General features: G+C 34.6%; 2 protein-coding genes across 3 annotated transcripts in view; one reads left to right on the top strand and one right to left on the bottom strand.

The window, feature by feature from the left end:
• Window positions 1-26,119, bottom strand: part of LOC106674130 (guanylate cyclase 32E) — a 109,301-nt gene that overhangs the window by 10,859 nt on the left and 72,323 nt on the right. The window contains exons 2-6 of the mRNA XM_014406659.2: window positions 16,913-17,136; window positions 12,181-12,337; window positions 7,723-7,845; window positions 2,854-3,034; window positions 168-245 (exon numbers count right to left, since the gene is read on the bottom strand). Of these exons, the coding sequence (XP_014262145.1) occupies window positions 168-245; window positions 2,854-3,034; window positions 7,723-7,845; window positions 12,181-12,337; window positions 16,913-17,115 (742 nt within the window). The 5' untranslated portion in view covers window positions 17,116-17,136. The remainder of the gene's footprint in view (window positions 1-167; window positions 246-2,853; window positions 3,035-7,722; window positions 7,846-12,180; window positions 12,338-16,912; window positions 17,137-26,119) is intronic.
• On the top strand, window positions 98-24,788 carry LOC106674132 (nucleosome assembly protein 1-like 1-A). Of its 2 annotated transcripts, none has more exons than XM_014406664.1 (3): window positions 98-247; window positions 23,479-24,579; window positions 24,648-24,788. In XM_014406664.1, the coding sequence occupies exon 2, from the start codon at window positions 23,513-23,515 to the stop codon at window positions 24,569-24,571; it is 1,059 nt and encodes a 352-aa protein (XP_014262150.1). In that variant the 5' UTR covers window positions 98-247; window positions 23,479-23,512; the 3' UTR covers window positions 24,572-24,579; window positions 24,648-24,788. The 2 variants fall into 2 exon arrangements, with proteins under 2 accessions (XP_014262150.1, XP_014262149.1); XM_014406663.1 differs by lacking the exon at window positions 98-247 and adding an exon at window positions 22,059-22,310.

The raw sequence follows: 26,119 nt of genomic DNA, 5'->3' as shown, positions 1-26,119 counted from the left end.
AGGAAGATTCCATTTGGCGGGAATTCATTCCTCATGGTTCAGTTGCTATGGCGAGGAAGCGTGCTGATATCATTGAGAAATAACCTTCTATGTCACACGAGTTATAAGCCTCCTCACGACTCTGGCATGGCCTAGTAAAAATTTTCTAAGCTATGAAATCTACTCACCATTGTCGAACAGTTTGATATCTTCCATTGCAACGAGTAAACCAAGGTGTTCGTCGTACTGCCCAAGGATTAAGTAGACTGTAAGTGATAATCAAAATATAAATTATTCCTGATTTTTTTAATTACTAAAAAATTATTATTACAGTTAGTTAAAATAATGGCCATGTGGCCAAGGGATAGGGTAAGAATAAATGTATAAAAAACCTAAACTAATACAATATTTAATTTCCTTAAACTTTTAATTTCATAATGAACAAGTACAGTAAAAAAATATACTCATAAATGTGTTGTTTCTTGCATCGTAAAGATTATCCAGCCAGGGTTAATATTTTTGTTTCAGTATATTTTTTATTTTAGTCAGTAAAAAAAAATTGAAAAACATTTCAATTAATACTAACAGTCAAATAATAATTTTGTCTTGCATTTATTAATCCTCATGTTTAATGTGAAAGTAAAAAAAAAAATTTTTTTTGGTCTGACGTCAATAATTAATTTTTTTTGTAAGAAAATCTTCAATAAACCTATAAGTTATCTTGAATAATTAAAATAACAAATATAGAAGTGGTTCGGGTGATAAATTTTTGTAAATATAATTTTCTTTCTGGTGTTCTCCGACATTTTGTTAAGAAGAATCTCTTCTTTTTCAAGTTAGAAGTATTTCTAAATTTGTCTTTATTATTTGTTCGATTTTAGGGTCAACCAAGGTTTATTATTCTTTATTTTTCTAAAGGCATTCTTGTGTTTAACCTACACATAAAAAAAAAAAAAATCACTTCATCAAGTTATTTTTGTAATAATGAAGTATTATTATTAGTAAATGAGAACAGGACACTAGTCGTTTTCAAACAGTAACACTTATAATATTAAAAATATCAGAAGGTACAAGATTATAAATAGAAACCTCTCGGTACGGGTACACGTACCTCGTACCAATCGATTGTCAGTCCGATACCTTGACCCTGAACCACTGGACGTAATCGTGTGTACTACGTCAGCCAGGTTTTCAAATTCTTCAAAAGAGTTTCCTAGTTAATTTAATTAGATTATGTTAATTTATTTCTGGTTTAATATAATTTGTTGGCTAACATCAGACAAAATATAATATAATAAAATGTAACAAAGTGTAATTTAAGATTTTTTATAAAGTGGATTTTATTTATTAAACGAATTTTAATTGATTTGGATATTTTGAATAGTTGCGTTTGTTTTTGGATTTGTGATCCGTTCTCCGGTATTTGATTTCGCTCTACTTACTCTTGAAGAGAATTAGGGTCAATTAATTTGTCCTTATTCAGAGCGAAAGGAAAAATTCCTTTCAGGAATAGTTCCTGATTTCTCCCAGGATAAGAAAGTTTACATTGCAGAATCATCTCAAGTATGAAATAGAAGTAATTTTGTCGTTTATTTTTTTTGTATTTGTAGAAGTCGTACAGACTCAGCACTGACGATAGCTAGAAGCTCTGATAGCTGACAGACCAAATCAGCGGGAATAGGCAGACCGAAATGATCATAAACGATCACATGGTCATTACCTCGCAAACCGACATTTTATGGTTTGAGTTCGTTTCGTCAGTTTTGGTGACACTGACGATGGTGAAAAGGCGACGGCCGATAGGCCAAATCAGCGAGAAATGATCGGAAAAGACAAAATTGCAGGATCATCACCTCGAGGACCAAAAGGTTTTGTCGTTTCCAATCGTTTTGGTCTGCACTCGCTCGCTGTTTTGGCATTTGTAGAAATCGCGCAGATTCACCACTGATGATACCTAGAAGTTGACAGGACAAAACATTGAGAATAGGCAGAGCAAAGCATGAATGACATGAAAATGACAACTGTAGGTTCATCACCTCCCAAACCAAGAGCTTTGTTGTTTCCGAGCGTTTTGGTATGGACATCCTCGCTATTTTTATATTTGTAGAAGACGCACAGACTCACCACTGACAGCCGTCTTACCAAAAAGCGAGGTTAGGCAGACTAATATGGTAGGAAATGAACAAACTATAGTTTATCGCCTTGCAGGCCGAGAGTTTGTCGTTTACAATCATTTTGTTTGGACAGCTTGCTGTTTTGTATTTTTTAGAAATTGCACAATCAGCGAGGATAGGCCAACGAAAATGATCGGAAGGATCAAACTACAGGTCATCACCTCGCAAACCGAGAGTTTGGTCGTTTCCAATTGTTTTGGTTTGCACAACCGCGCTTCTCACCATCTTTTATCTGTCACTTCTTGCCAAATAACTCATATCCGAGGAGAGATTGATAACTGAAGATGGTGGAGCCGACAGACCAAAACTGCGAGGACCAAATCGGAAAGATCAAACTACACATTCATTACCTCGCAGAACCCAATATTTGCAATTAACAAATGGTTTATTAAAAGATACTTTTTATTTAGAGAGATTTCTTAATGGTTTGCGGGCGCGATGAACTTGTATTTTTTTCTGTCGTTTCTGATCATTTGGGCTTGCCTATCCTTGCTATTTAGACTGTCAGACGCGCCATGTTTAGTGCTGTCTTCTTGCTAAATAACCCTAATACAAGAATAAAGAGGACAGAGAGGACAGAACCACCCATGAAGATGGCGAAAGCCGAAACGCGTCTGACAGACTTAAATAATCGGAAACGATCAAACTACATACATGTTATCGTTTTGGTTGAAAATGTCTTGTAAATAGTTACGCTTACTCCTCGTGTTGGTGTAAGTTTGTGCGACCATTTGTGCAAAAGGGTTGTCCGTGTATCCGTGGAGGTAGGATGTCGTCCAAGTCCTCGTCGCCAAAATTGTCACCCCCGAGCTGTCCAAAACGGACATTATCGTGTCGGCGACTGTGCCCAAATCGCTCGAGTTCCTGTACAGAAAGGTCACCTGAAAAAATGTAGTACAGAGTTAATGAAAAGGTGCGAAAATCTTAAAATATTTCTGTACAATTTAGTCGGGTGTTGCTGTAATTTAGGTGCTTTTTACTGTAATTAACCATAAAAGAGGTGACAAACAGCCTTCTTGTGGCACCACCAATGATACTATGGAGAATATTTTACTCCGAACTCTCCAACAACAAAAATATACACTATGTACAAATTAGAGAGCTGAAGCAGATTTTATCCCTGATACGGAGTAATTCGCATATAATTTTGTTTCATTTTTAGTATAAATTTATTATTACGATTATATTTTAAATAGGTAAATATTTGTGCATTATAGGTTCTCTTGCGTATTTTTTTATTGTTTGATGTTTACATTGCATTAAGTTATGAAATGCATTTTATTTTTATATTTTATTTTGTGTATGCGTTCATCAAACTTAACGCCTTGTTGTTGTTAGAAATAAATAAATACTATACAAAATAAGAAGTTTAAGGCAGGCAGGAATTTAAGGATTGCCTAAATAAGCTAAAAATATTGTACAATGAGAGCTTTTCATTTTTTTTTAAAGCTTTTTAGTTGTAATAAGAATAATAACACGATATACTTGTGTACGCAAGTGTAAACAATTAGTTTCCAAGCTTAAATCCCTTTACGCCGAGTTAGCAAAGTGAACGAGCTAGCGAGAGAATCAAATGGTCCGGCATGGGATTCTGTTAACTTTTCAGTTTTCACACGATAATAATTTTTCTTTCTGGGAGTTGAATTAAGTTTTTTAGTAAGGATTTCATCAACGTACTGTTTAAATAGTCACACTTGCGATGGTGATTTTTTGTGTTTTGTCAAAACCACACAGAAGAGCAGTACAATTGATTAAAAATTGCATTGGTTTATATGCTTATACTTGAATATCACTGATGTAAAAAATTAACACACCACCCTTAAATTTTAATAAATTTAGGTTTATTCAAATTTTGAATACCAAAAATAGGTTTGGTTGTAAAAATGATACATTTAAAAATAATAATTCTAAAAAAACAATTATTGAGAAAAGAACAAACAAATAAAAATGTAAAAAAAACGTCTTTCTTCCCTTTAAAGTTGGGCGCACACTGGGTCGGTGGGGCGACGCGGCGCGGAATTGTGAAGGTCCGCACACCGTGTAGCGCACCATATATATGGCAGCATATATGGCGTCCGAGGGCAGCCGAATATATGCGAACTCAACGATTTCCGACCGCCCCTTGCGGAGCCGAGTTCCAGAAGTCTGGCAACTTCCTTCGGCTACGCGCCGCGCCACCCTACCGGCCGAGTGTGCGGGGTTACATTCATTTCAATGTATTCTTCATGTGGGTCGGTTCCGCGCTGCACCACTGACTTAGTGTGCGCCCAGCTTAATACCTCTGACACGAATCACATCTGTTAAAGACTTTGCATTCCCTGGAAAATATTTCTGGTAAAATCCTTATGAATTTTTTCCCATTCATCAAGAACAGCAGTTTCCAACTCTTCTAGGGTGTTAGGATCTGGGTTGTGCCATCGTACTCGTCGCTTAAGTTGGTCCCAAACGTGATCGATCGGGTTCAAATCTGGACTTCGAGCTGGTCACACCAAGCACTCAAATCCAACCTCATTTAAGTGTTTATTCACAATATGTATTCTATGGGGTCTGGTTTTATCCTGCATTAGCAAGAATCACCGATGTTAGGGCACTACATTTTCTTCAATTATATCTTGTAACCTCTGTGAAGTTAGGGAGCTTCCTTGCACAACGATCAATTCCGTGCGGGCATCCAAGGAAATGCCACCCCAGAACATCAATGACCCACCGTGGAATGCAACCTGAGCAACCACACAGCATGGGGCGTATCTTTCTCCTGAGCGTCTCTATATCAAATTACGCCCATCTGAAGATTTGAGACTAATTCTCTTCTTCCAATGTAGATGTTCCCGTGCGAATTGAGGCATGGCCATTTTCTGAGCTTGATAACAAGTCCAATGTCTTAAAAGATTTATTATCTCATTTCGCATAGTGCTGCGGTCTCTTAGAGCCTGATGATGGATGAATCTATCGTCTCTCATCTATAGACCTAGGTCGACCGTGTCCTGACGTTCTAGTATAAAGCCCTGTTTCTCTGAAGCAACCCTTCCTAGTGGTTCAAATGTGTAATCAGGATTCGATTCTCAGCTACCTATGAAGTGGCTATCGGGGGCTGTTAGCGAAGTGGTTACTACTTTAATTGTTATATTAATCTTTATATGTTTAGCGGTCATAATTGACATTTGGAAAATGGCAAAAAGAGGGAAAACTCGAAAGGTTATAGTCTGAGATGAGGAGTTGGTGTGGACCCGAGTGGATCGAAGTCACGATAGCTTAAGTGGTTAGAGCACCGATGTATTTAGCCGAAGGCTGTGGGTTCGAATCCCGCTCGTGACACTAGCTGTTTCATCTCAACCAAGGCCTTAGATAAAAAGAATAATAACTGAAATTATTAATACGGTCAATTATAACCGCTAAACATATATGGATTAATTAATAATGTTCATTAGGGGGAGTCGGTGGCGGCAACGGTTTAGGCGTTGACACGGTGCTCATCCCTGTAAGGTAAAGGTCTCGGGTTCGAATCCAGCGGCCCTGATCTTTTATATGATCTTTGCTGTTGCGAACCCTCGAAAAAAAAGTTCATTCTCGCTCGGAAATTGACATGAAATTCTTAGGTAAAGGGTCATTTTTACTGTGCCCATAGCAGCAAAACCTCTTTTTCGACAGTGATGCCGGTAGAATGGGCCCAGTTCAAAGTGCTTAGATGTAAATCAAGTCCGATAACATTGTGCACAACTGTGGCTCTGTACGACATCCGCCGACCGGAAAATTGAACCGGATTGCATTCAAAGTTTAACAATTAATAGGATGTTTTGCGCGTTATTGATGTGCAATTTCCCACCTATGTTCTCAAAATTAACTTTTTGTGTGTATGTGTGTGAGTATGCAATTATTGGCCGAAATTGAATTTCAAAACAGCTGCCATAGGATGGATTAATCCCGTTCGAGATTTATGATAAGTTAGTTTCAACGGGTTGCCTTTGGATTTACATTTTCATGTCTTTCCGTTTAAATTCGATTATGTCTGTCAGTTTCGCGTTTTATATAAGCTGGAACAGGTGTTCACTCGAACATTTGCATAATTTACGTCAATAACATCTGGGAATTCTTGGGAGACGTTGAAAACGATCAGTTTCACATGTTTTAAAGGTGTGTGGTGTGGTCACTAAACGTTAGTTAATGATTATTCGGAAATCGTGAGATGCGTTCTGGTGTGACGTAGGTTTTAGAAAAACATTTTCTTTACCGTGCCAACGTTTCGATCATTATTGAGATAATCTTTAGGGGTCAAAGTGTCAAAGGGTACTCTCAACACGACATACAAGAATGACACATGTACACGGAAAACAAACGCTTTGAGCCTGAAGATGATCTCAATAAAGATCGAAACATTGGCACAATAAAGAAAATGTTTTTCTAAAACCCTCGTCACACCAGAAAGCATCTCACGATTTTCGATTAATAATTTTTTAAAGGATTTTTCTTAACAAATAACAAAAATTGCCCAATTTGGATTAAATTATAGAATCCTGAAAGTGGCTTATTTAATGTAGATCATAATTTGCAGAAAGCCAGATTATTTTTTTCAATCCGTCAAAAAATGAAGAAAACCTTTTGCTACATATAAACAGTGCGTTTTTCCACCTAAATGTCTGCACCCCACTTTTTCTCTCCCCGTTGGGTAATTTAATCCCGGATGAATTTCATCGACGGTGGCATTTTACTTCGCGTTTCACGGTCGGGTTTCTGAGCCCTGCAGGATATGGACAAAGTTTTTTTCACCTCGGTTCGATCCGCCAAGTTTCATCCGACTCCAAATTCGTTTTGGCGTGATCATGCCGGACTCGAGGTTGACTTCGTTCTTTCCCGGTGATACCTGCCACTTTGGCCACCTATGCCTCTACAAATGTCTCTACATGTGAAGTTTTTTAATTCGATTAAAGTTCAGTAGTTTGAACTTTATGGCATGCTCATCAATGCGTACGTCCAAAGTTGTAGATGTTTAGCAAAGCAAATTTGACACTAAATTTTAAGAATAATGAAATATGTAATATCACTAACTTAATCAATCAATCAAACATTTACACTCACACCCTCTCATTTTTGTTGTCAATTTTTTTTCGTACACTATAACATCTCGATCATAGGCTCACTCACACACTAGCCCAGTCATGATTTACACAATCGAACGCTCACTCATTCAATCAATGACTTATACGATCACTCCCTCTTACACACTTACTCACACACCATCATTCTCCCTTTCGTACATTTACTTTAAGTGTTCGGTGGCAAGCAATGGTTTAATGTAGACCCACTGTACATAAACTGTTTTATAAGTAAAATATTAACCATTTATAAATACCTTTAATCTTTATCTTGAAGCTCAATATTAATTGCATTAATCTAATTATGTAAGGTTTTGGTTGAAATGAAAAAGCTAGTATTACGAGCGGGATTCGAACCCACGGCCATGGAATTCATTATATATTTATTCAAGCTTTATAATCAAATATATTAATGAGTATCTGCATAGAAAGGAAACTCATTATAGAAGTATTACCTTGGGGGTGCATTTGATGCTTACCTGTGTCCAATTGAATGCCAGAAGTACAGCTGCAACAGATTTGGATATTTGCGTGTCCGGCGGTCTTGTTCGTGCGAATGTTGGGAAGAGCCTCTTGTCTGACGTTTCGTAGTTGGTACAAAACTGCAACAATGGCGAGATCACAATATTAAAAAAAAAAATCAACCGTAAAGTCGTGAAAATTGCAATGTCCGAAGTTTTTATTCTAGCTAAAACTAGATATTTTTGTCAGCACTTTTTTCGACGTATCGATATCTTTTCATCCCCTCGAGGAAGGGACCGCTATAAATCTCTAGGTGAACTACCGGTGCTAAGTGATCACCCCAACCGACAAAATATATTGACTCGGGGGACCTGTTTACACAAATAACGCCTGAGTTACTTATTTTGTCTACTTGTGTGGGGAAGGCGTAAATAAGCGTAGAATTACGTTTATCGAGTAATTTTACTACTCTTTGTCGTGATATATTTTTTTAATACACAAAAAAATATATCACAATACATTTAAGATCATTTACGAGAAAGCTAAATTTAAGCGTTATTTAATAAAGTCAGTGTTTATCTAAGCGGCTGAAATTTGGAAGTAATCCTCTCTAAGTTTGTCAAAAATCTTCTGTTTTGAGCTTACTGTTTCTGAAAAATCTTCTGTTTACTCCAAATTATTTTGTGAGATTAGAATCGACTTTAAAGAGTATTAAATTATGCATATTTAAAAGAGCTATAAAATTTTGGCTGCAAGTTCTACCCGGACACAAATTGGAGAAAATCTGCCTTCAAAAGCCGACTGCAGAAATTAATAACAGAACGTTACCTTTCAATTGGGCAATTTTATATTAATCTCCTTCTCTCTTCTATTGGCGAGAAAATTATTTCCCATAATCGTTCCTGTCGGCAAACTTCTTTTTATAAATCTCGAGTCAGAAAATACTCAAATCATCTTTGGTCACTGGGTAGTTACCGCTTAGTTCAGCGCTCAGATCGAATTATAATCCTCATTTCAGAAGGGTTAGCAATCAAGGTTTTGGTGAGCACTACATTGTATCTGCGAACGGGCAGATAAGTTGAGATTAATCAGCCAGATTAGAATATGCCACATAAAAAAATACAGCCATCTATATAAAGAATAAAAAATACATCATCGATCCTCAGATTTCATGCTCAATTATTACAGCATTTCTTTTTTATTTGCCCTGTTCATGACTTATGTAAAAAATGTTTTTTGTATCTACCTACCCACCCAGACGATGATTTGATATATTGTGATCTAAAACATCGGAAGAAGCCCATAATTTGTATAAGTTTGTAATTTTCTATACATATCTTTCATAATAGAACTCACTCTATCTGTAAAGGAAGTATTCCATATTTTCAGATTATATATAAACGAATAAATAAATAAAAATACGATATTTATATCTAAAAATACATTAATCAACAAAAGAAAGTATTTTTACTACAATGGTAGAAAACAAATTATTATTAACAAGTTTGTAGGAAACAAAGTTTTAATGATATACGACCGAATTAAATCGTGCATTCTAGACCAAGATATTTAAGAATAAAGGGCGTATTCATATCTATTGGGTTGTCCGGAAAATAATGCAGGATTTTGGTATTAAACAAAAAAAAAGAAACTAGTTACTTTAAAGCAATGTTCTTTAATCAAAATAATTTCCCANTTGAGTAATCCTGTAAACGTAAACAGAATATTTTATATAGATTTTTTTTAATGAAAACTTAAAATCCTGCATTATTTTCCGGACAACCCAATAGAAAGAATTTCTGTTATTTGATCTTGTTGGAATGCTGCTAATTTCGTCGTTTCTGGTTTCGTTCTAGTCGTTTTTTTCCTTTAAAGGCTTACCCACCCACTATCGTTGAGACATTGTTGAAGTTTAAAGTAAATTTTTATTAGTTTGGAGTCAAAATTGGAAAATGTTCTAGATTTTTATACGGTTGAACAAACTCTGATCGCATAATTTAAACTTCGTTTTTGTAATTTGGTCGTTACCGATTATTGACTATTTTCTGCACCATTAAAAAACATTGATGCTCGTTTTTGGGTAAATACAAAAAAAAGCAAAAAAAGAAAGAGAAAAGAACATTTTTGGCATTAATTTTTTTGAAAATCACAAAACTGTTGATAATATTGAAATAATTACTCAATTAATTATACACAATTTTTTCGAAATGAAATATTTTGTGTCACAGGCGGGATTCGAACCCACGAATTTGCCACAAACTTCCCAAATTCAATTCAGAAAAAATAAATTGTGTATAATTATTGGGTTGTCCGGAAAATAATGCAGGATTTTAAGTTTTCATTAAAAAAAATCTATATAAAATATTCTGTTTACGTTTACAGGATTNAATTATTTTGATTAAAGAACATTGCTTTAAAGTAACTAGTTTCTTTTTTTTTGTTTAATACCAAAATCCTGCATTATTTTCCGGACAACCCAATAATTGATTAATTATATAGTTAAAAATAAGCTGATAAAAATAATTAAAAAGTTAGTAATAATATTGAAATAACTCCACCGATCCACAGGAAACCTTAAAAGAGCACAAAATTGTAAATCAATTAGAACCGGAGTTATACAATAAAAACTTTTGATGAGTGTTTGTTGATTTCAATCTTATTTTTTCAATTCTTATACATTCAAATTTAATATTTAAATGTGTGGTGTTTAGTGACCGTTAGTCAATTATTCGGAGATCGCGAGATGCGATCTGGTGTGACGTAGGATTTTAGAAAAACATTTTCTTTATCGTGCCAACGTTTCGATCTTTATTGAGATCATCTTCAGGCCTCAAAGTGTTTGTTTTGTATGTCGTGTTAATAATAACACACAAGAATGACACAATTATGCAGAAAATTGATAACATGCAGAAAAATGATTTAATATTAACATAGCTGAATAAAAAAATATTCAGCTGACTAAATAATCACGGACTTTGCCATACATCTCAACACCATCATTACCACCCATTACCACCTATGCAGATGACAGTTTGTCGTGTAACCTGAATCTTATCCAAGCAACATTCAACATCCTAGAAAACCTGAACTTACCAAATACTGATGCAAACAGTTGATTACAAGATTGAATGAGAAAAAAGTACACACATGCATTTACATATATTGAAATCTTCTCGTCTTGAATTCCAGTGTACATCTACAACACTGACGTCCTAGCAAGATAGATAGGACTGTAACTAGACAGCAGATTGATGACGATTGATGTGGAATACCTACACAACACTTAAGAGTCATCAAATTAAAAGAAGACTTGGTCAAACGCGATAACTTTTAGAACCGAAATCTGTTCAGAGTGTCAACTAAATCTGTCCAATTACTGCAACCACTCAGGATATAACCTTAAGACCTTCTCATCCCTTAATCCGTAATACCGAGTAACCAGCGATCGCCGTTTTCTTTTTTCTTTCCTGTATGCTCTGCATAGAGTTCTGAACAAAATACCACATACGCATATATTTGAACTGTATTTGGCCCCTTGACAACAGCGATTTCGACATGGCATCACCAAAATGTTTCTCTGATATTTGTGATCCTGCGCTCTTGTAAGTCTGATAGATTCACATTTTTTTACATAGTCAATTAAGCGACTTTATTAATTGAATTCCATCCCATTTTGAATAATGTCATACTAAATAAACAAACGTTTGTTCCACACAAATTTTGTGTCCAGTTGTAGGGGTTGAATAGTTGTTGAACATGTATCCATCTTATTAGTATTCAACGTGTTTACGATTTGATCGAGAGTCATAGCCCACGTTTTATGGATATTAACCCAATTATCAATGCAAAAAACATATTTTTGAATGTGGTCCTTTTCACAGAAGGAATAAAACCGATTTTGATGACGAACAGCATTATAGAGTAGTATTAGTACTAATATAAATCGGCCACGTCCTCTATATAAATGACGTAGAATGAGCTTTTTAATGAGAATTTATCTTGATTCTGTTTGCAGAGTGATTCTAGTGGGACTAGACAATTCTATTAAAAGATTCAATTTTCATTAATTGGAAGACAGTTGTCTCAGGAACCGTTGTCTTCGTTAGGACAAGTTCTCCTTCTTTCTATTTCTAATTTCGTAGGAAGAAAAAATATGCTTCCTATTCATGAGGAAACCGATGAAATTGCCTAAGAAGAGTCCATGGACAAAGCAATCAATTGCTGTCATACTGTTGCAAAGTTTTCCCCTTCTATTCTAAGTTGACAAAGCTGAAATTTCCATAAACATTGATAGATGGGATTAGAAAGGGGACATGGAATTGGCAGAAAAGATATGTACGCTTAGTTCACAAAGTGATGCCATTTTTGATGAGCTATTCACATCGTTTTGTGCGTTGGGAAATAACGACCGAAAACCTGTCAAACTTTTCCAACACTGACAGTGTTTATTTATGAGTTTGATTTTCAACACTTACATAAGATATCATCGGAAGATTGAAGGCTGCTGCCATCCGGGCTTCGTGTATGCAAGTCTCTTGAGGACCGATGTAGCCTGTGATGTTCTGAGTCCATAAATATGCCGTTTGCCGAATGGATACCGCCTCCTCGCCCATCGTTTCCGCCACGATGAATCTAAACATAAAGACATAATTTGTTATAAAATTTAGGGTGATCAGTTTAATATGGTAGTAAAATTCCATGACTTTATTCTGGCTGGAAGCCAGGCGATAAACATGGCCACATTCCTAGAGCGATATCACGAATGATTTTTACCAGATAGCCAATTTATTAGCATCGTTCCCAAAATAATTGGATAAAGGAACTTCTGATCAACGCAATTCATAAATTGGAGCAAATTTTGTCTCCGTGTATCACCTCTCGGTGTGAGCAGCTTAATATAGACTTTATTCAGTGATTAAATCAGTCCCAATAAAGTACTTTATTTATCGACCTTTTCCTTTTGGCGATCTTTCTAATTGAGAAAATAAAAGCCGACTGGGTCAAATATGATTGTGTTTAATTGGGTCCTCCCACGGGAATTAATAGAACCGTGTAATAATTATTCCACGTCCATCTGATCTAATTAGGTTGTACCATTAAACTTCTTACGAAAATAAAATTATTTTATTGGAATTTTAAATTAGAAAACGTTATTGAATTTCACAATTATTTCCCAAACACCTTTACTCAATTCTGTTTCGAAGTAAACTTCTTTTTTACCTAATTATCATCAACAGGCAAAACTGATGGTCCTGTGTCGATTCAGGGATATAAGTTGGAAGAGGCAAGACAATTTTCTTCATTCAAGCGCATTTTACCCTCGTCAAACGAATGGGTCGTAATTGTAGTTAACAATCTTGAATTAACAAAATAGGGCTATCGAATTGTATGCTTAGTTCAAAGTGTTTTCTTCTATATTTCTTTGTTTTCAATTTTAAATCCTATGAAATATTGAACATTAAAAGTTAAGTAACCTTGTAGGAGTTGCTAGACTGGGCTTTTTTTATTTTAAAATTAACTATTTGGAGATAGTGAGATGCGATCTGGTGTGACGTAGGTTTTAGAAAAGCATTTTCTTTATTGTGCCAACGTTTCGATCTTTATTGAGATCATCTTCAGGGCTCAATGAAGATCGAAACGTTGGCACGATAAAGAAAATGTTTTTCTAAAATCTACGTCACACCGGACCGCATCTCACGATCTCCAAATAATCATTTATTACGTAATTTAAAATTTATTCACTAAACACCACACATTTCTAATTAACTTTTACAATGAAATTCAGATTATTAGATAAATAGCGAATGCCTTATGATTTTAGTCAGTTTCAGTACGAATTTTCATGTAGTCGAGTGATGTTTAAACAATTCGGTATTCATAACCGATGCGTATCTTTGAATCATTTGAACGGTCGAAACCAATATCGTCTGTTTACAAACGTGTTTCATTATCAAACCAATTTTACGTGTTTGCTCAGACCGAAACCGGGCTCTTATATTTGCAACTTGTCTGTCGATTTCAGCTTTCGGATTGTTTACAATGGAAAAAACTTTGATAGTGGTCGGTTTTTAGGGTTTCGCCCATTTTTATTGATCTTAAAGTTCAATAGTTCTAAAAGCATATGCAATCATTTCGATGCAAACATTTCGAGAAAAAAATGGTAAATCTGTGTTTTTTATTGGTCTTAAAGTTCGATATTTCTAAAAGTATATCAATCGATGCAAACATTTCGAAAAAAAAAGTAAAACTGTTTTTATTGGTGTTAAAGTTCAATATTTCTAAAAGTATATCAATCGATTCAAACATTTCGAGGAAAAAAATGATAAAACTGTGTTTTTTATTGATCTTAAAGTTCAATATATCTAAAAGTATATCAATCGATGCAAACATTTCGAGGAAAAAAATGATAAAACTGTGTTTTTTATTGATCTTAAAGTTCAGTATATCTAAAAGTATATCAGTTGATGCAAACATTTCTAAAACAAATAGTTAAACTGCGTTTAATGAATGAATTCGTTCATTCTGTGATTATTTTAATGACAAAAGAAAATTATGCGTATTGAATTTTTTTAAATTACTCTTTTCGCTAGCATCGCCGGACGATTTTTAAAAGGGCAACAATGTTTATTAAAAGGTTCGGACTTTCTGACAATTTCGGGGTTTATTGTGGAAACGTGTCCAACGAAAATCCTGATACACTGCCATTACTGTGACAACTGGCTCGTAAAGTGAATGGCTCACGTACAAGCCCTAATTTTATTTTTTTCCATCAGTTATTTCGCAGGTATAATACACACGGAAAAATATTAGGCTATCTGCGAAAAAAAAAATTATATCAATTAACAGTGATACGATATAAAAAAGTACTGAACACATTTTTCATGGCGATTTTCTTACATTTGAACTAGAACGTCTAGAGACAAAAATATTTAAGTTTACCGAGGGAAATTTCTAAAAAAAAAAAACCGTAAAGGAACTGCAGTTTGTGCAGCATTTTAGCAATACACCAAAAACGTAGATAAAGTGTTCACTGCGATTAACAGAATGAGAGAAAATAAAAGGTAATATCATTCGGTATAGAAACGATATTTTCGAGCTCAAAAAAATACTCCCTAAAAGATATCAAGAGAAATAGGAAAATAAAGAAATTTTATATTTTTCTTCATTTAATGATATTTTGATATCCTGTTGATATTGCAAAAATAATCAACATGACAAAACACAAATCAACAAATTAAACAGGAAGAAAGTATTGAAATGCATTTCGGCTCTGTCCTACTCATCAGACAGATTTTTCGCTGGAGCAGCTTTTTGTTACTTTTGTTTTTTAAGTAAAGAATTTTAATAGAATAATTTATTGGATTCGTGAGGAGCGGTCTGATTGAGATAGTTTAGAAAAACGTTTTTTAAATTTTTTGCCGACGTTTCGATCTTTAATCGGGTCATCTACAGGGTAAAAAGTGTGATGCTATTCTTGTGATGCCATATTGGTGTTGTGTGAGATTGTTGTATGAACTATGATCACTAAAAAACACACATTTAATAAAATAAGTTAAATAAATAATTCCAAAAGAAGAAGAAACAGCAAGAAAAACACTACGTTGTTTAACTATTGTTTAGAGTACATTTGGTAGTTTTGTCGAATAAAAATCATTGAAAATGATTAATCGAAAAACTGCCAAATCCACGCTAAACACTAGTTAAAAAATGAATATTTGGATCATCCAGCTGGTCCACTAAGAAGGAAATATCATTTAAATATAAGCACAAATTTAAAAAAGTGACAAAAATTATTATTATTATNATATATATAAACGTTAGTGAATCAAGTTAAGAAATCCATTTTGTGGAATGATCAATGGCCACATTGAAAAATAACTGGACTCTTTGGCAACTAATGATCACAACAAATACAGGGAAAGTATGATACTCTTAAGACCCTATGGGAAAAGGAAATCCTACTCAACAGAAAGAAAAGGAAAAATCCTAAGGAGAATATTTGCAAATGCTCCTGAAATATACGGCTTGGAAAAAGGACTTTTAGCAAATGACCAATGTCGACTATGTCTAGAGACACATATTCTATCTACCTGGTATACAATAGTTAGGAAAATGCTAGAGAACCAAAGAAGTCATTCCTGAGTAATGAAGACCTCGATGCCATATCCCTGAGCATAATTCTGTACTTCACTAAAGAAGGAAATAAGAAAACCATTAGCACAGCTCGAACACACTAGACGAAAGTTTATGTGTAAAAGGAGAAATAACTACGATTCCAAAAATAAGAAAATGGGCGCAAATTGAATAAAACTGACAACAAACAATATTGAGAGTAAACTTTACAATCTTGACAAGTCTGATAAGAAATATATGCAAAAAAAAATTGATTGAATTAATTTCTTCTATTTTCTACGACATACGTGACAAATATGATAATAAAAATTAAAATATACATAAAGAACCAGTAGAAAAGTACAGGTTTGGGGATTACTATTGATATAATTTTTATATAAACATAAGTCCTGTTAACACTCATTCAATGTTTCATCTATTTATTATATTATTTAGTCACCTTATAAGATGGTGAAAAAACGGAATGGGACACCTTTGGAAGGACGTCATTCATATTAAGATTTTGAATACTCAATTTACATAAAATAATGCTAAAAAGAAAAAATCAATTAATTTATAATAAAGGGATTCATATTTATAAGTAAGGCGGCGGGTTATTATATTAAAAAAATAATAATACTGTAATCTTGTTTTAATTAAAAAGAAATTAGGAAAGGCTTTTGGCTCTCAGGCATTAAATTTAGCTTTGATAATAAGGCCCAAAAATAATTCTTCCATTAACGCAGAATTATATTATACTTGAATTAACAACTGTCTCTATTAAATGGTAAAACCGTGGGAAGAAATGTATTTTTTGTCTTTTTATGTTCATTGTTACTTCAAATAGTATGGTTTTGTTTCTTAATAAAGACTGACATAGGTTGGATATAATGGCAAACCTCATCTGAGAATCGAACAGGAGAGGGTGGATGGGAGGCAATCAATTTCGATCAAACTGCTGTCATGAGCACGATTCTTTTTCAAATTGTCTTCTCTTAACAATTTTTCTCGATAAATACCACTTTTAAATGTTTATTCGAGAAATATGTAAACATCTCGAATGTTTTTATAATTTTTAATTTTTGATATACAGACCTAAGAGAATGCTTGCTGTTGTTCTTCAGGAGGCTTTCGTTCAGCTCTTGAACGGCCAAGGATATCGCCCCGGATATGGTGAGTCCTGGCCTGGAATACTCATTATCCCCTTCCCTTCTTTGTGATCCGGTGAGGTATCCTAGGAGCAGCTCTTCCCCCAAAACCAAGCTGAAGGTCAGGTAGAAGACAATAACTGCCGCCATGTCCTTCAGCCATCACCACATCTGTACAAAAAAAGAAAAACTCTGTATTAATTGTTCCTATGACAATTTCAGTAGGCCAAGCAAAATTTTATTTAAATTGTCCTCTCGTCGATTTGATTGCCTTGAATAATTTATAGGGGTCTCCAACCAGTTCATTTTTGGCAATACTTAGCTTAAAAATAGGCTATTCATTTCTATTTAAAAGATATCTCAACCTCTCACGGAGTGTTTTCCAAACTGAAACAATTGAATAAATATGAGATAAATATCTATTTGAGATCCTTTCGTTCAGACGGTTGGCTAATGGGATTAATTTTTGAACAATTCGAATACTGAGGTTTCCATTAAGCTACGCTTGGGAATGCCGACATCTGTTTACTCGCGGTTAACGCATTTGTAAACAAAGTATATATTCAATAACATCCCATATGTAAATGTATATATAACTATAAAATTAAGTAATATGTATTTATCGTAATTATTCTTTACATTTGCCAAAGAATAGTTATGAATCTCTATTATGAGGTTCATAAAATTATATAAATCATAAACCGTTCTAAATTTACTTACTGCGAAACAAATACGGTTCATAAGCTTAACATACATTATATTCATTAGAACTAAAAGTGTTTAATTGTCGGTAGCTTAAAGTATTTTTTAAGACATAAGAATTAACGTTTTAATAAACTTTTGTTACTTGAAAGGAATAATTTTTTTAAAACAATTTATGGACTAGTTTTATTTTAAGGTTTCCTTCAGCATGAACAATAGATGGCTTTTTTAAATTATTTGTTTACGAAATATTTAAATGGGTTTAAGGGGAGAAAGCTCCATCCAAATTTTTATGATGTAACTCTTAGTTTCTGCAACGTATTGTACCAATTTTCTGTAGACCTATCTCATTAAAAAGAATCTTTATCTACAAACATTTATTCTCGTTAGAAAGTAGTTCACGGGTTTTAAAGGCGCACACGCACAAATTTGTAGTGTAACATGTGAAGAGCGTGTAATATGACACAGCATGTATGTAACACAAGAACCGGCAATCATGTAATGTACAACAATCTTGCAATATGCTGCAGCATGTATCGTAACAACCTAAGATATGGCGATCGTGTCATGTAACATTCGGCGTACGTATGATTTAACAGTCAGGCGTTTAATATTACTAGACGTGCTTGTTTTTTTAAACATGAGTCAATTGCGTAATAAATAACACGTGACATGTGTGTAATATAATGCACAACTATCGTGTAATATGCCGGGACGTGTGTGTCATGTGACATAAGGCGATCGTGTAATATTATATTATGTTGACGAACGGGAAATATAATTCACGGCGATCCAGTAATGTGCACGGCGATGCATGTGACGGGGGTGTAATATAATTTATGAAGATAGTGTAATATGACGAGATGCTGTGCAGCATAAGGTCATCTAGTGTCATAGGTAACATGCGACGACCGCGGAATATAACGTATGATGAACATGCCTTGTGAACTGAATTACCTCGATTCACATTTTTGTCGCTTTTGACACAAACACCACTCGAGTCAATATAGACATTTGTGTATGCGTGAAATTTGTTCTTGTATATTCATTTTTTCTGGTTTTGTTGCGATAATAATGGTTAAAGTTAGCTAATATTAAATTTATTCACGATTATGGTTCGGAACGAAGACTCATAAGAGTTAAATAGTTATACTAGCCGTCAAATTATTGATAATTCTTGATATTTTTAGCCATTTAATTATCAGATCAATGTAGTTAATAGTTTATATTTCATCTTTATTCATCTTTATGACTAGTGGTTGATTATTTGGAGATCGTGAGATGTGGTCTGGTGTGAAGTAGGTTTAGAAAAACATTTTCTTTATCGTGCCAACGTTTCGATCTTTATTCGGATCATCTTCAGGGCCTGGGATTTATAACATTTTTTAAATTTTACGATTACATGTAGGATGTTAAAAAAAATGAATTTATACAATGCTAGAAATTTTAGATTCAATGAAAGTATTTGTACTCATTCAAAGAGTTTGTTTTCTGTGTAGATGTACCATTGCACTCTCAACACGACAAACAAGAATGACACATGTACCCAGAAAACAAACACTTTGAGTGAGTACAAATTCTTTGATTGAATCTAAAATTTCTCATTCATATTCGATCTCAATAAAGATCGAAACGTTGGCACGATAAAGAAAATGGTTTTCTAAAACTTGCGTCACACCAGACCGCATATCACGATCTCCAAATAATCATTAACTAACGGTCACTAAACACCACACATTTCTGACTAGTGTCTACGTTGTTTCTTTGTAAATTATAATTTTGTTTAAATTATAATTTCTACATCAGCCATAGAAACGAACTGAGTTTTGAATTTTATTTTTCACCTTTGCCTCCCCAAAAGGCAATGAATTAGTTCTCAGGTTGGCTGGATTGGCCAGCGCTTGTTAGTAATGAACCTAAAGGTTAGTCGGCGCATTTCATGCATCGTAGAAGGCTCGTGTATACGTACTCTAATCCCATACAATCACTCCACGAGGCCAACCTCAAAGTCATAGCTCTCAAAGGGCAATATATGGATCAAAACATCGGTACAAATGGTTTTAATCCATATGAAAGTTCCCACGGGAAGGCGTTCATGGGTCTTTCTACCACCCTTTTTTCGTATTATTTTTTGTTATATTCTATATAGAAATAAGAAATTAAAGATGATATGATGTATCGACCTGCTGTTGAACAACATGGAAAAAAAGGATCTTCGATGAAGTCACAACAGAACGACAATTCTTTAAGTTTTTGCCCAGCTTTCGGCGATTATATCGTCATCATCAGGGCCTATTTATTAGAAAATATCGCAGTTAGAACATGTTATATCATTTACAAAAAAACACTCTAACTGCGATATTTTCTAATAAATAAGCCCTGATGATGACGATATGATCGTCGAAAGCTCGACAAAAACATAAAGAATTGTCGTTCTGTTGTGACCTCATCGAAGATCCTTTATTCCAAGAAATAATAAACAATAGTATTGGTTATTACAGCGGTTCGCAAAGTTTTTTGTTTCCGGCTCCCTTAATATATCAGAATTTTCCCTTGGCGCCAAATTCAAAACAATGGTCTCTCTCAGCGTGAACTTAGCGTGAATAATACTTTCGTAAGGTATTGGTTGAGATAAAAAAGTCATTGTCTCGAGCGGGATTCGGACTCACGTCCTTCGGCTAAATACGCCGCTGCTCTACTATACTCTTTATCTCAACCAAAACCTTACATAAAAATTAATTAATTGAAAGAAGTTATTTGGCCAATCGGACTACGAAATACAATGGATTTAATAAGTAAAACGTAGTATATCTTCACTAAAGCTCTCCGAGCCGCCATTTCATTTGTCGCCGAGAATCAAATAGATTACATGACATTTGGAAAACGGCGAAGCGGAGGAAAATTCGAGAGGTAGGTTGAGATGGGAAGGTTGGTGTCCGAGTGGATCGAAGTCACGATAGCTCAAGTGGTTAGATGAGCGGCGTATTTAGCCGAAGGTCGTGGGTTCGAACCCCGCTCGTGACACTGACTTTTTATCACAACCAAGACCTTATATGAAAATTAATTAATAGAAAGAAGTTATTTGATCAATCGGACCACGAAATATAATGGATTTATGATAATAGTAATAATCCATTTTCAATTCAGAAAAGCATTTATATAGAAATGATGAATGATGGAATGAGTGCGGTGTTCAATCCTTTTTTAACAAAGATAGTTCCTACTCACAGTAAGTAATCTTAGGAACTATCTTTTTTAAAAAGCATTGATATATCTAAACATCTTATTTTGTCTGCAATTTTTAATCAAAACTACTGACCTCCTTGGGAAATTGAAAAAACAATCTGTTGAAAAGCGATTACGCACTTAATAGCAAAAATATAAAAGCGAATACTTTATTTTGGGTAATCATATCAAATACACAATTGCAGCTGTCTCGTTAACATCCATAGGGGATTAGATTTTTGGGTTTATAAAGGGGGTTTAGTTTTTAGGTTTTGTTTTATAAATATCAAAATAATATTTTTATAAAAAATTTTCCGGGAAACCGCGGCGCACAGTTTGGGAATCACTGTGTTATTCTATTATATTTCCAATAATACCTGTTTTCTTTAGTTCACTCAACATGGTTTTTCACTAATCTAGTATACGTTTGTTATCCTTATTGGCTTTGCAGAAGCCGGGAACTGCAGTGCGACAGGTTAACCTGGACACAATCCTTAAAATCATCCCTACCACAAGGATTAGAAGGGGAGAACATAACGTTTATGAAATAGTACAACTTTTGTGTACATAGTCACGAAACCATGACCAAAAAACTTGCAAATGTTTTACCGTAAAGTTTTAATCGCTCGTTATTCTGATAACGTTCATTTCTCAGAACAAGCGAAACGACTTTCATCAGCGGTTGGGTATTAACTGGTTTGAAGGCGATTTTCGATAATGGTGTAGAATAATTAACGATGGCTTTACTGGTTGAAATATTTCAGAGGAAGTGCAAAATGAGAAAGTTGATGCTTGGTTTTTAACAGAATGCCGTTTTTGTTAGGGTTGTATCTATTACAATTTTGTGTTAAACGAGATTCTTGTTGAAAACCCTCTCCCGCCCCGTCATAAGGAACATTTGATGAGATTAAAGTAAAAGGTTTTTCAGGGGTTCTCATTGCAGTTGTTTGATTATGTTCAGTTTGTTCATTCACATTGATAAAACTGTTTCCATGCGAGGCATTTCTTTACAATGGAAGAAAAGGTTTCCTTTTGAAATTCACTCTGTTAAGCTCAAAGATAATTCACAAAGTAAAAATTTAAAATATAAAATCGTAAGTCATGTCTCAACCATTTAACAAAGTGTTGAGAATTTAATTTACTCCACCCCACTTTTCCAGGTTTTCTTGACAGTTTGCGTTTCAAATGAGTAGAAAATTATAAAATCATAAAAAAGCGGATCTGTTGAGAAAAAATATTGTAACAATTGATTCTAACAGCTGATACAACACATTTACCAGTTGTACATTGATGTTCGTGTTCGGTCAAAATATTCAAATTAAGCTGGTGTAGTGAAATACTGTTTTCTCGGTATCGCCCTGAACACAACGGAAATGCAGAAACCGTGATTACATTCGTTGTTTTTGCGGGAAAACAAGGTAATTATAAGTAGGATTTAGGCTTTTTTCCCCACCTCTGGATTTGAGATCTAGCAATAGTAAATTATGGCCGTCGGTTGGATTTTAAAAAGTAGTTCTTGGCCGTTATTAGCTAGTAACTAATATTTTCACATTGAATTTTCAATACTTGGCATATTGATTTCATTTTAAAAGCGAAACATAGCCATCATTTTGGAAAATAACCGTCTCTAAATAAAATACGTTGATTATTGGTGTTCTGATTTTACCAAGCCTAAACGCACATAAGTTTTTTTTTTAAACAAGGAAGTCTTCTGTTCATAAGAAACTCGTTAAGTAATTAATATTTACGTATAGAATAATCGGAAAGGATCGTTTCGCCGTAACACATTTTTGATAGTACTTTGTCATATTTTACATTTACTTGTATTACAAATAATGTTTAAGACGCATTAAAGACAAGTTATTTGATATACAGATGAGAATGAAACAGCTGATTTTGGTAAAAAATGTCTTTTTAAAGTAAATTCAATTTTTTTTTACTATAGAGTAAACTGAGGAAATTACGTCTATTCTGAGAATCAAATATACATTTGAAACATAACGCATAAATTTTTTTGTCAATACGAACATAACCAAGGATGTTCGAAGTACTAAAGTTATTCGAGGTTTGAGTTGAGATACTGAAATACTAAGAAAGAGAAAATGTGAAACTTAAACTTTTAAGTTTTATAATGTAAAAACCAAGTTAAAAAAAGTTTTATTCATCGATAACCATCGAATTTTTTAAGTGGTTTAGCTATACATTATAAGTTTATTACTATTATTTAAATATTGGGGGCGGGGGTTCGATTCTAAATTGTGTTGCCAATGTTTTAGTCTTTAAAAATATTCAAAATGTTACTTTATGAAAAGTTGTTTACATAAAACCAGAGCCTTGCAGGTAAATGTAAAAAACCACAATTATTTCTCTTTCTTGTCCTCGCTTTGATGTTTTTAAGCATTAATAATTATTGAAAAATGTCCTAAAGAACTTACACTACAGTTCATTCCGCCATAGGCAAATGAACACGAGCGGCCAATGAAAAATTTAAATAATACTGCTTTTCCGGTCATGTGTTGTAATAATTTATTTTTAACATTTACCAGGCATTTACCAAATGGTTTAGAAACCGTGTTTTGTTCGTAGGTTAATCAAATACCGGATAAAACCAGCGTCTTAGATGAAAAAAATGAGTTCCGAAGGTGATGTCGGCGGAGATGTGGCGACGAGGGATAGAGAGGAAAGGGACAGCTCGGGCGAAAGGATATCATCCGATGTGTACGGACGGGAATCGCAACTCATGGTGCACATGCTGCCTGAAAAAGTCAAAAAACGGCTCAGGGCCTTGAAGACGTTGCAGGCCAAGACGGCTGAACTGGAAGCGAAATTCTTCCAGGAGGTGCATGCCATGGAATGCCGGTACAGCCGTGAGTACAAAGCTTTGAATAACAAAAGGAACGAGATTGTTGTCGGCGCGTACGAGCCGTCCGAAGAAGAGTTGTACCCGGAGGACCCGGTACCCGAAATCACGGGTGAACTCGCCGAGAAGCTCTCGAGCGAGATCAAAGCCGACGGCCCCGGCATTCCCGATTTCTGGTTGACTATATTCAAAAATGTGGCGATGCTCAACGAGATGGTCCAACCGCACGACGAGCCCATTCTCAAACACTTACACGACGTGAAAGTCGACCTCGTCGAGAACCCGATGAGCTTCAAATTGGAGTTCTACTTCACCCCGAATGAGTTTTTCTCCAACAAAGTCCTCACCAAAGAGTACGAATTGAAGTGCAAACCAGAGGAAGACGACCCTTTCAGTTTCGAAGGCCCCGAGATTTACAAGTGCAGAGGGTGCCAGATCGACTGGTACAACGGGAAAGACGTGACTGTGAAGACTGTGAAGAAGAGACAGAAACACCACTCGCGGGCGGCCGTGAGAACCATCTCCAAGCAAGTCCAGGCCGAGTCGTTCTTCAACTTTTTCAACCCGCCCCAGATACCGGACGATCCAAACGCCGAGATGGAAGAAGAAGCCCAGGCGTTGATTTCGGCGGATTTTGAATTAGGGCACTACATCAGGGAAAGGATTGTCCCGCACGCAGTCCTCTACTTCACAGGAGAGGCCTTGGAGGACGAAGACTACGAATCGACCGATTCGGAAGAATCCTCCTCTCGCTCCACCAGCTCTGAGTCTTCTTCTTCAGTGAGCCCTGCCAGGGACTCTGAAGGAGAAAAAGAATAAATTTTCAGGTAATCTATTTTATTCATTTCTTTTCAAATTTCTCTTTCTAATTATGCCATTTTTTCTAATTTCACAGGTGTGCTCGAGGATGGCCATTTCCTTCCAACCCCCAACCCCCATATAAAAGCAAAGAGGTTTATTCTTATTGATACATATCTTTTCTGAGTTATTTCAATGTGTTTATTAAAATAAATTTCTGTGTGCGTCTTTCTTCCAATTTTCTGTTATATAGAAAATTATAAAATTAAGTTCAACATAGAATGAATTTTATCAAAAATACTATTTTTATTCAATTAATAAAACAAACGAGAAAACAATGATTTGACTTAATGTGATTTGAAGATCTGTTATTAATGTAAATGTATTACAATTGTTATATTTCTATATTTGTAATTGGGTTTTAAAATAAATGACGTAAACTATTAAAAAAAACATATTCTAAGGATAATTAAAAAAAAATCAAATCGAAATTAAACTTTGTTTACTTGTTCACCACCTTTGTTATTTAGACTTTTTTAATACAAAACCTATTACAACGTACAGTTCATACACAGAAGGGTTACATTTTTTTTCGGTTGACAAAACATCAAAGGTTCAAATTTTACTAATGTACATTGCGTATCAAGACAGCCATCATTTTCATAAATGAGTACCTATTTCTTTATGTACGCAAATTTGGAAATTGCAATAGATTTGACTTTTTTTCTCCCACTATAGCAGAAAACAATCGAGTTTTTGGTAGTTTCGAGTTAAAACAGATTATTAATATGTACAGAAACAATTTGTAACAAAATTGGCCGGCCTTGAAAAATATGTTATATTCAGTATAATACAATAATGTATGAACGAAGAATTGCGGTATGAACTACGTTTAAAAAGAATATCGGTTGAAATTTTTCTTAAACTTCGGCAAGTAGTTTCTCCCCATTTACAAAAATACGCATTTTTTGTTGTAGGTTCTTCATAGAACAGACAAATTTTTAGACATTTTAATAATTTACACATTTTCCTTTCTATATCCCGATTTAATTCAGGTTTCTCAAGAGTAAAAATTTGAAATGCTTTTTCAGGAATAGTACTGTTTTTCCTCCTAAGGGGTTTTCTGTTTAAGCAATGGAAATATTTACATTGAAAGGTCTGCGTTGGAGAGATTAAGTCTGAGGTCTCTTATAGGGTTTAGAGATTAAAGCGAAAAGAAAAATCCTCTCTTGAGTTGGGAGATCCTGTCATACCTTTGAAAAGTAAACCCTTTGCCAAAATTGCCTTCTAGTCCGTCGCATAGGTCTTTTTTATGCAACACATAAACAGAAATAAGTTTAAAGAAAAACCCTTAAAACAATTAGTGGAAAATGCTGAAGAGGATCTTATTGCAATTATTATTTATAGAAATAATTGGTATAACTTTATTTACGTCGAGTCAGTTATGATCTATAGGCGTTGAAAGGTAAAGGGCGGAAGATCCCTAGCCTCAAGCCTAATTATATCGCTTTCAAACTTAATACAAGAAGGTTTCCATGGGGACGTCGGTTACCGTCCTACTTTAAGGGT

Source organism: Cimex lectularius, unplaced genomic scaffold (genome assembly GCF_000648675.2).
Source record: "Cimex lectularius strain Harlan isolate CLEC.00 unplaced genomic scaffold, Clec_2.1 scaffold63, whole genome shotgun sequence".
Lineage (NCBI taxonomy): Eukaryota > Metazoa > Arthropoda > Insecta > Hemiptera > Cimicidae > Cimex > Cimex lectularius.
Note: the sequence above shows the minus strand (reverse complement) of the source record. Positions and strands in the feature narration are given on the sequence as shown.